We start from the raw sequence: 11,959 nt of genomic DNA on the forward strand, positions 1-11,959 counted from the left end.
TCCTTATTGGATTAGTAATGCTAAAAGTTAGAGCTATCATCCTTTTATCAAAATCCTTCCCCACTGGGATAACCCTGGTGGCAAAGTTCAAATGCCCATTAAAGGACTGTAGATGCTTCAGGGTTAACATTTTGGATTCCCTTGCCATTACCACAAGCTTTCTAAGGTTAATAAGCTTTTCAGATGGCAATTTAAATTCCATTTAATACTATCCATCTCTATAGCCAAAAACTAAATAGACTACGCAGTGGCAATAAGATTTTCTTTTAGTAACAGAATACCAAATATCTGGGCATTCGCACTCAAGGAATTGGGCGTAGGCTTCAAAATAATGTCAGGACAATGAACAGCACACCTAGGGGCACATTTACTAATCCACGAATGTCCGAAAAGCGTCCGAATGCGTTTATTTCCGTAATGATCGGTATTTTGCGATTTTTTCGTTAATTGTCGTGACTTTTTCTTAGCCGTTACGACTTTTTCGTAAATTGTCATGACTTTTTCGTAGCGTTACGACTTGCGCGAATTGTCGCAACTTTTTCATAGCCATCGCGCCGAGTACGAAAGTTTCGGATTCATTCAAGCTTCAGTATAGTGACTTTCCTTGGGCCAGGTTGGAGCTGCAGATTGCCATTGAGTCCTATGGGAGGCTTCCAAAATCATGCAAAGTCTGAAAGTTTTGCCCGCCGTTTACGAGCGCTCAATACGAAAAAGTTGCGACAATATACGAGCAAATCGTAACGGCTACGAAAAAGTCGCAACAATCCGCGCAAGTCGTAACGGCTACGAAAAAGTCGTTACGACGAAAAAATCGCAAAATACTGATCATTACGGAAAAAACCGCATTCGGGCACTTTTTGGACATTCGTGGATTAGTAAATGTGCCCCTAGGTGTGCTGTTCATTGTCCTGACATTATTTTGACGTCCTGACGTATTTTTTCAAAATACGAAAAAGTCGCAAAATGTTCGTTTCCAATCCGAATTTTTGCCATTCGGATTCGGATTTGTGGATTAGTAAATCAGCCCCTTAGTATAGTAACACTGTCCCATGAAATGAAAACCTAATAAATGGTGGTAATCTGGGTGTATGGGTGAAAGCTGAAAGGCTGATTCTGTATCAAATGAGCTATAAGACACAGAGCATAGCTCCAGATCTATACCATCATTTACATACAGGCCTTTTAGCAAATATAAATTATAAATAAGGTGGAATTACTTGTCTCTTTCTTGGAGAACAACTCCAAAAAGGATATTCTGAGATTTCTGAAATGGCAGATCCCTAAAAGGGCCATCAATTCAATATGAAGCACATTCTGTAATTCGTATTCAGCATAACTTTGGGTGTTTATACACAAATTTAAAGTTGTCAAAAATAAATGGAAATTTAAATGTATATTTAAATGTTATCCGGAACACAAATGTATACCTTCAATTACTAGACTGGCCTTCACTTGGTTTGGATAAACCCTTAGGTACAGTAACATTTTTAGTATTTCACTAGGGATTTAACTTAACTGCATGTTTATTGTTTTCCTTGTTTGGTAAAAATGTATTGATATACAAACTGCTGTCTGCTGAATATACTGCACTCAATCTTTCGTTATCTTTCATCTTTTTATTTAATTTGTTCTGTGTGCCATACATTTTAGAAGCCCATTTGGTTTGTAGTTTAGGGATAAGCATTCCCATCCGTAATTTGATATTTACTTACACCAAAAAATGTGAGCTGTTATAGCTGCAAAATTTGCCAGTACTAAAAGTGTGAGGACTGAATTTTTCTCAAGATTTTTTCAAACACAAAATAATGAACATACACTCATTTTTAGATTTAGTGTTTTAAAGTAAGCATATCAAAGAAAATAAAATGGCACAAAATTCAGAAAAATTGGAGAAATAGTCAAGGGTCTAGGTACTTTAAAAGGTACTCTATATTGGTATTTCTTATAATAAACTGTGTTACAATTAACTTGAAAAAGACAAAGAATGCACCTATTATAACCTTAAAGATATAAGGTATATTTATTATACTTATTAAAGTGCAACTGTGCAATACAAGTGTTTATCTGAAATATTACATACCACATAATACACATTCTGAACTTCTGGGACAGTTCCAACACTTATGGTAAATGGAATTCCAGTCTGTGTGATATAAAATAATTGTTGATTAAATATTATGCCCAAATGTATCTATATCACATGCATAATCTATTTGCAAAGGAGCCTGACACTACAAAGAATGTTTAGCTTTACCTGCATAGGTGTGTCTGGCACTTTCATGTAAATTGAAGGGTTCCAATACCAGAAGTAAGGAGTGTACATGTGCCAGCTTTGAGTAGAGCCTTTATAAGTGGCCTAGAAACAAAATCAGTAGACTTTCAATTTTCTCTTGTTTTAATTAGCAAGTTTTTACTGCACACTGCACAAACGCATATTTAAAGGGGCAGTTCAACTTAAAATTACAAGTTAGTATATTGACATCACATTTGGTGTGTTTTACTTTTGTAATTTTAAATTGCTTGCAGTTTTGTTGTACAGATGTCACATCTGCCCTAAATTGCCCAAACAAGTAGGTAGATGTTTGGAAATCAGGGTTGAATATAAATAAAAGGAACAATAAAAAATAAGAATAACAATAAAGCTCAAGCATCACAGTTGCTGGGGTCAGCATTTTCAGTTACAGGCTGCAAACAGATACTGAGGCATATTTATTAACATTGGAGACATGCATAACCGATGATGTTGCCCATAGCAGCCAATCAGCAATTAGATTTTAATGGTCACCTACAAGTTAGAAAACAAAAGCAAAGATCTGATTGGTTACTATGGACAACATCACCAATGATGTTTGTCTCCAATGTTAATAAACACACCCCTTAAGACTGTAAGCTTGTTTTCAAACTCCTAGCATTTGTGTAATTTATTTATAACAACTGTACCCCCTGTTTTTGTCTACATCTTGTAAAGCACTGCATGTTATATTAATAAATAAATAGAATAAAGTACAACAGGCAGAAAAGGAACACAAATATTTCAAAAAGCATATTAAATAAATAATAAAGGCCAGATGAAAAATTGCTTTGAATATGTCCATCTACAGATAAAGCTGTATTTAAAGGTGCCCCTTTAAAGGAACAGTTCTGTGTGAAAATGAAACATCTGCCCACTCCAGCCTTTAAAAATTACCTTTTTGCCTAACTAACTATATTGCAAATATTTTTTATTTTGCGCAGTCTATCCATTTTACCCAGTTTAATTTTTATGCAGAACTGTTCCTTTAAAGGTTTTGCAAATATAACCCAGGATTTATATGATCTTTACAAAAAAAATCCTCTGTATTCTTATATCCCGAATAACAAATGTAATAGACACTGATTTCTTATGCTTTAAAATAATAAAATTTAGTAAATCCTCTTGAAAACCTAATGGCCACAGATATTGAATCAATGCAAACTTCTAAAATCAACCTTCTCCTCAAGGGCAATAATTACTGTTTGTACCCCTTTAAAGTTTCACTCTGTTATTTGCCTTTGTTATGCAGACTCTAATTCTAGATTCTGACAAGTGCTTATAATTACAAGTGTAGCATGGTGGATTTTCTACTGATTTTATAATAATTTACAATATATACATCTGCTTTGACATATGAATCAAATCTTAGGTTTGAGTCCAGTAAAAGCAGATTTTGGGACAGCTATTGTCCAGTGTTCAAGGTGCAGTGTCTTTGTTCTATATATATTGCTGGGTAAATAGTAAACACAGGTATTGTTACCCAGCAAATATCCTTGGAATAAACAAACAGACAGCTGATAAACAATGTACTCTATGTACAACTTATTTGAGAAACAAATAAGGCCTGCTACAAAGTTAGTAAATTGTCTAGTTGAGAGGTTTTGTTCATGACAAAAGTCAGCACTTGGTGTTGGGGGTTTTGCTAACAACTGGTATAAAAGGGAGCCTCCACCATGTGTCGGTAGCTTCGCCTAGGACTCCTGAACGAGTGCCGGGACTTTTGGATCATCGCTTGGTTATCGGGAACCTGACGGTCTTGCACCAAAGGTTGTGGGGCTCCCCGATTGTGCTGAATTGTGCAGAACTGGCTATACTTGTAACTATAATCATACAAAGTTAAGTAAATCTATTTAATTCTATTATTACTTGTGTGCATGTAAGTTATTGCTCACTAACTGTCTATCAGAAAGTTTAATCATTGATCCTGCATATATATTAATATTTGTTATTAATGTCAATTAATACAAATTATTAATATTAATAAAGGTTCACCCCCTTTATTACAACAAGGTAGTAGCTGGGACTAATCTTAACAATCGTATTTCTCTATTTATTCTATTTGCCATTGGTATGCAGACTTCGGTAACACTGTGCAGAGTTTACCTGGACTGCAGCATGCCACAGGCATACACAAATGGAGCAGGATAACTAGGGTTCTGAAAACTCAGTGGCATAAGATGACCTTCCTGGGCTCACCTAACACTTGCAAGAGCCCAAAACCAGTGCAGGGTGCAGTTAGGCTTGAACTGATGTTGGTATGATCAAAAACAGGATGCTTGTTTTTCACTACAATGTGCAAAACAGCTACAAAATGTCACTGTAAGTATTTATATTGCCCTTTCTTTATACACACCTTAATAGCAACAGTAGAATCAGAGTTATATGTTAGATAATCAGAAAATGGAATTTCAATATTTATAATTCCAGATTCTGACATGCTGTAATTCCTTGTATTTATAAGATAGTCGCTGTAGAGTTTACTAATTGTAATTAAAACGTTTGTATTCATTTCTTCTTGTGTTAAAGGCAAATCATCTGGTCTTTGGATCTGGATCTGGATCTGAAAAGAGAAAAGTAAATTATTTTCACAAATTATTAAGTAACGTGTTTCCATCTGCTAAACTGACAAATAGAAGAAAGTTCAGCAGGTTTTGTTATTAGATTGGCATTCTGAGTTTAAAAGAAAATATTTCTCTTTTCTGGCAAACAAATGATTTTGACTTTGAATAGTATTTTGTTCACCTTCTAAACAAAAAAAATATTTAAAACTGTAGAAATTGAATGCAGAAATCTGTGTGTTAAAAAACAACACTTTTGTAAATAATTCACAAATTTAAAACATAGTAACAAATTGCAAAACAGCAATTGTGGCATGTGCAAATGTTTGGACGCCATTCCACTTGTCCAGTGAGAAACACAATTTTTCAAGGTCCCTGATCCTAATGATCTCATTAGGCCTTAATAGCCATTAAGTGTTACGGCTTTTTGACAATTACAGAGCACAATAAAATTGTTGAAACCCTAAATTCGAACATTCACTCAGGCTTATGCCACACTTGGTGGATGCTAGGCCTGCTTGAATCAGTGCTCTTCTGTGTCTGCACCTGGAGCCAATGTGTCGGCCTGGGTGCAGGTACATGGAGCAGGTTTTGGCTCTGAAATACACGAATATGCATTTAGGCACTGAAATCAGCTGTGTGCCTGCACCTGGGCCAATGCAGTGGCTCCACTTGCAGACAGAGAGGAGCGCTGATTCAAAAATAGGAGCTGATTATCCACAGGACTGGATATGCTATGTGGCATCAGCCAATCATGGGCTCACCTAAGCAACTGAGTGAAGACTTGAAACTGAAGTCTACAAAGCAGGAGAAACAATTGCAAAACATGCTTACAATTTCTACTGTCTGTAAAGTTATTAAGAAATGGCAGTTAAGGGAAGATCTGGAAGGCTAAGAAAACTGCTAATTTGCTAGACAGAAGGGTAAAGGCAACTCCCTTATATGACTGCAAAGGACCCACAGGAAGGTTGTGGTGTTGCACATTCCACACTGCAGTGCTACTTCCACATACATGATCAAAAGTGATCACGAGCTACTTAAGGAAAAGCGGGTTGAAGGATTTGGAATGGAATTGTCGAATGTTGACAACTGCAGAGCGTAATAAATCTCAAACTTTGGGCAGTTACTGAACAACCATGGGCTTCTTTAAGCAACTGAGAGATGGATCTGAAAATTAAACTAATTAATGGCCCCTGAATTTAACATTAGTCAAAATCCATGGGTAGACCTTAAATGTCCAAGACAGCTGAAGAAGATCCCAGTTCTGTGGAAGTTCTGTGAAAGGAAGAGTGTTCTGTGCCAAAGGAATTGTTAATCAGTACTGACGTACTAGATTGGCCAAACGTTTGCACATGCCACATTTACTATTTTCTTTGTCCTATATTGTACATTTTGTGTAAAATACTTTTATAACACACTGTTTCCTATGGTAGTAGTTGTTTGCTACTGTACTTTTCACTTACAAAATTAATTAAATGCTTTAGAACATGAATTTTACATTTCTCAGGGGATGGTGTCAAAATGGTACAGTATACACTTTGAGAAAAGTCAAATCTGGAAAAAAAAATGCTACTTGCCTGTACGGGATTATGGGAAAACATAAAATCCTGGTATGTAAAATCTGGGCTCTACTGTATATCATTTGAAAAGGGGCGCCAAAACATTTGCTTTCAACTGTATATGCACATTTTCCAGCCTGCTACTATGTTAATATATTGTCAAAGGGCATTAGGGCCACAAAAAAAATCTCAATCGCAATTTCTACTGTCTCTAATGTTATTAAGAAATGGCAGTTAAGGGAAGATCTGGAAGGCCAAGAAAACTATTAATTTGCTAGACATAAAGGTAAAGGCAACTCCCATTTATGACTGAAAAGGACCTACAGGAAGGTTGTGGTGTTGCACATTCCACACTGCAGTGTTACTTCTACATACAGTACATGATCAAAAGTCATCATGAGGTACTTGAAGAAAAGCAGGTTCTGGAACGGAATTGTCAAATGTTGACAACTGCAGAGCGTAATAAATTTTAAACTTTGGGCAGTTACTGAACAACCATGGGCTTCTTTAAGCAACTGAGAGAGGATCTGACAATTAAACTAATTAATGGCCCCTGAATTTTACATTAGTCAAAATCCATGGGTAGACCTTAAATGTCCAAGACGGCTGAAGAAGATCCCAGTTCTGTGGGAGTTCTGTGAAAGAAAGAGTTGGCTAAAATTCCTACAACAAAAATTAAAAGTCTATTTGCTGAATACAAAAGGTGGTTACAAGCTGTGTTCTGTGACAAAGGGATTTGCGTTTTAAAGTAAAAATTTTGACTTTTTAGAATTACACAGAAATACACAGTTTCAATAATTTGGCATTTATTTTACACCACTTTTTACACCAGGGGCGACATACTACTGTTTGTATTTCTTTTTTTTTTCTAGTCATTTGGTTTATTTTGAGGAGGGGGGTTGCTCTAATAAGTGTAAAAATGCTAAATTTTTTTGTCATTTATTAGATGTCAAAGCCACAAGAAACGCAACTTTAAATAGATGTTGAGGTGATGTAGAAGTCAATGGGAGTTGTCCTAGGCAAATTCTAATAATCTTTATTTAATTCATGGTTTAAACGTTCTAAGGTTTTTTTTTTACTTTGTAAGTCCACAAATTTTTTTTTTACAAAAATGTAAAACCTTTAAAAAAAGGTTTTTCTTGTGCTTTTCATTTCACATTTTAATTTGTTCATGCTTTTTCAATTTTCAATCTTTTAATAAATTATTAGACATTCCTGGTTTTAGTGGAAATGAGTTTATTAGTGGTTTCAAAAACCTCTAAAACCATGATAACCACATAGTGTAAATATTTTTATAGCATCATAAAAAGACCCCTAACAGTCAAATTTTGACTTTGAAAAGTCAAAATTATGAGTATAGAATTCAAAGTGTAAAGTCATCATTTTAACCATTAAAATTTAACTCATCAGATTTTTTTTTAGTTGCCACAGTACTCATTAGTACTTTAAACAACTATATAAATCTGTATTAAAACATGAACCTATAATACTGTACTGTACATTTCCGGTCAAGCATTCCTGCCTTTTCTTCAAAGAATTATAAGATTTTTTTATTAACCTACCTTTGCTGTGACATTTTGAATAGGAATTGAAAGGTCTGGTTGACCAACGACAAACATTCTGTACTCAGAAGTTGCTCTCTCAATATACCATAAAGCAGTCACTGTTTTGCCTTGAAAATGAATGAAAAAAAATGAATAACATATTCTTTAGATGTCATTTTTTAATTTAGTTTTATGTGTGCAGTGTTTTTCCATTACAGGTATCGGACCCCTTATCCGGAAACCCATTATCCAGAAAGTTCCGAATTACGGAAAGGCCATCTCCCATAGACTCCATTTTAATAAAATAATTCACATTTTAAAAAATGATTTCCTTTTTCTCTGTAATAATAAAACAGTACCTTGTACTTGATCCCAACTAAGGTATAATTAATGCTTATTGGAGCCAAAACAATCCTATTGGGTTTAATTACTTTATTACTTTATTTTTTTTAGCAGACTAAAGGTAGGAGATCCAAATTACGGAAAGACCCCTTATCTGGAAAACCCCAGGTCCCAAGCATTCTGGATAACAGGTCCCATACCTGTACTACAAATTCCTGCTAATATTAAATGATTGTTACCGCAGTATAAATGGTCTGGCTCTGGGATTGAATGCAATATAGGTGGCCTGATCCTTTGCATTGAAATCCAAACTATTTAGATGTATAGGGCTCCAGTATTTTCCCACATTGTCATTATGACAATTTCCCACAATGTCATTATAGTGCCAAGTGCCAGAAGTGAAATAGTCCAGACACTGGAAATGTTTGCCACAACTTGTAGACAATTTTCTACCATACACACTTGAAATTGCATTCATTTTGACATATTAGCCATATTTCAGGCTGGTGCAACTCCCCGCACAGCCACAGTGACTGGAATTATGGGACACTGCACTAGTGTTAACGGGGATGTTCACCTTTGGAAAGTCCAACCAAAGTGGAAGAACTTTGCAAAAGAAGTGCTTTCCCAAATACATTACTGTAGATAAAAATATTGTCTGCATAAGTTGTAATACAAGTAATTAAAATTGGAACTTTTTGTAAGGTGGCCTTAGTATAACCTGGAGAAAAGGGTTGTGACCCCCCCTCCTTCACTTTGTAAATGCAGTAAGTTGAAAGATTGTAAGCAAATAACAATCTTCTGTAAAGAACTGCATGACTTTATGCACTACTGTGTATACCCGTCCCCAAGGGTGTCCACAGAAAAATTTCCAACGGGGCAAAGTCACTGAGCAAAAACAACTTGTTTTTCTAGACAAAACCTTTATACAATGAATAAGTATCAAGTTTGTAGGAAATTCATTTACTGGCAAAGCCCACAGAGCCCCTCACAACTCATAAAATTGTATAACTAGGGGAGCTGTTTAAGAAGAGAGTATAAATCATGAAAGTGCGCAGTACTACGAAAATCTTTTGGCCATGTGCACTTTGTGAACACACATCTAAATCCCACACCCATTTTAACCCCAGTATAATTACTACAAAAAATAGGCAACCTGCACATTAACCCAATATGTGCCAATATAATTACTAAATAAAATAGATAACGGACATTTTAACCCCAGAACTGCCAGTGTAATTACTATCGAAATTGTATCATCTGTATATTGACCCCAGATTTGCCAGTATAATTACTATATGAAATGGATAAGCAGCATATAAAATACAGACATGTCACTATAATCACTGTAGAAAGATCATAAAAATGGCCAGTGAGTGCACCACTAACTTTAGACTGATATCTACTGTGGCAAGACAAAAGTCAAAGGATCATGCACCTGCTTTTCAGAATTAACATTGCCTAGTGCCTTTTGGGTCTTAAGATGAGCCTGACCATGCTGTACTCAAGTAGGGAGGGCGGAGCTGTAATGCCTGGAACTTCTTTCCGCTTCAGCTGTTTAGACTACTCATTTTCTCTAGAAGTTTAACTTCTGGTAGATCTGCATTGGACAGGCAGAAGGTTGAACTTCCCTTCCAGCCTATCCAATCCCTTCATGGCTCTACCGGGACTTAAACTTCAAGAGAAAACAAGTAAAAAGCTGTGTAAAGGATTTTGTGAGGTATGCTAAATTCTGGGGGGGGGCTCCCTTGACGCTATTTGCGACTGCCCATGCCTGTCTCGTTACTGCCCCCTGCAGCCAGTTAGATCTCTGCTGCATTAGTCAAGGAGTGTGGCCTGGGCATGTCCTGTGCTGAAGAGTGTTATTCACTGCTGATCTCTGCATCTGCACTTAAGGTTAGCATCTAACTATCACAGTAGCACAGTAAAAAGAAAAGAGAATGTGTATTTTATGTTATTACCCAAAGTCTTACCTGTCTTTTCCTCTGTCACTAAAGCTGTTAAGATAAACCTTTGCCAAAATGAACACTTAAAGGCTTCATAGTAGGATAAATTGAAGTTTTCAGATCCATATATCTTTATTCAAAAAGAAAAAACAATATTGTAATTGTAATACTTGTTATCAAGCTCATATTTTATTGGAAATATTAGTCACTAGCTAACAGAGCATAAAGTATGACTTACACAAGCTGGGCAGAATCATTCAACCCCTTGCTCACATTGTTCTATGTTTATGTCATGTATTATAGGTCCCTCTGCTTTCCATACAATCTGTTCACCCACAACTATGAAAATCACAGGGACATCAAGTTCCATTCATCTTGTCAGCAGAAAACAAGATTAGGGAGTCAGCCTGGGTGGGGAGGGGAAATGGTCCATGCAAATCAGACTGAAGACTAACATGGTTCCTCTCAGTCTACTTATGTCTCTACATATAGTTTCCCATGAGTAATAAACAGTAAGAAACAGTGTAAGTAAGTAAGTAAGAAACAGTGATTTTCTGGTGATGTAAATTATTATCTTTAAGCCAAAGCTTATGGTGTAACTAGAGCTAGTTCCATTAGATAAAACCTATCTAACAAATTTCAAGTTTCATAACAAATATTTGATCAGCACTATGTATGTTTTTGGGCCCTGAATATGAGATGCAAAAATAAAAGGCTCCAAATTATTGTTGTGTGTGACATTTGTCTAAATGCAGACTGTTTAACATTAGAAATAAAAATCACACATAAGAGTACATGGAACAATCAGGAACAGATACAGGAACAATCACAGATCTTAAATATGAAATTGTAAAATATATACAATTTATTTATTTATCTGGTTCAATAATCAGGATAAATAAAATTAAAAAATCAATATAAGAACATAATTTGCAGAAAAATAAGAAAGAATGCTTACCTCAAATGTTTTATTCATACAAATGAGATCTTCAGGATAATATTGAAAATAATAATAATAATCATAATAATAATTCGAATAATAAGTATTCAACTTTAGTGAAAGTGTTACAGTTCCTTTAACAGGTCTTCCACTGCTGTAGCTAAAATAATTTAAAAAAAAAAGTCACAAGAAAATATTTGACTCACTATGCACCCTTATTACAGTTTCATGCTCTAGCAACTGGGCTGATCCATATTTAATACAATATAATGCTAAAGCTTTGTGATTTTATTCTGTATATACAGTACATTGTGAGCCAGTCCCTAACCTCAGGTAAATGACAGCAGGATGGAGCATGTGCTATTAATGACTTTAATAGAAAACAGGGAGCTGCTAAGGAATATTTGGAGGCACAGATCTTCAAGGGCTGAATTCTGCTACATTGTACATTGAGTCAGATGCAGAAAATATAGTCAAAGAGATACCACTTTCAGTCAGAGCTGTATTTAGGTCTGGTGCCGACCCTCTATGGTGCCGACCCTCTATGTTGCAGAGTCACAGCTGGTTGCATTAACCGCAGTGCATGAACCCCTAACCCCCCCCCCCCCCAGCTCTGTCATCAGAGACTATGGGGATTTTTTTTGTAAAGAAAAATCTTACGTATAGGCACCTTAGGGCCACCCCCCAATATATATATATATATATATATACAGCCCTGCTTTCAGTGGCAATTACATTTACACACTGAAAATGTTTAATTAATATATATATCTGAAA

The 11,959-nt window shown here is 35.6% G+C and overlaps 1 protein-coding gene across 1 annotated transcript in view; it reads right to left on the reverse strand.

The window, feature by feature from the left end:
- The window catches only part of LOC108647630 (CD109 antigen-like), a 52,695-nt gene extending 47,849 nt beyond the window's left edge, over positions 1-4,846 (reverse strand). Inside the window, exons 1-3 of the mRNA XM_018094078.2 lie at positions 4,647-4,846; positions 2,255-2,356; positions 2,081-2,143 (exon numbers count right to left, since the gene is read on the reverse strand). Coding sequence (XP_017949567.2) covers positions 2,081-2,143; positions 2,255-2,356; positions 4,647-4,802 — 321 coding nt within the window. The 5' untranslated portion in view covers positions 4,803-4,846. The remainder of the gene's footprint in view (positions 1-2,080; positions 2,144-2,254; positions 2,357-4,646) is intronic.
- Positions 4,847-11,959: the final 7,113 nt, after the last annotated feature.

The sequence above is a fragment of the Xenopus tropicalis genome, chromosome 5 (assembly GCF_000004195.4).
Source record: "Xenopus tropicalis strain Nigerian chromosome 5, UCB_Xtro_10.0, whole genome shotgun sequence".
Taxonomy (NCBI): Eukaryota; Metazoa; Chordata; class Amphibia; order Anura; family Pipidae; genus Xenopus; species Xenopus tropicalis.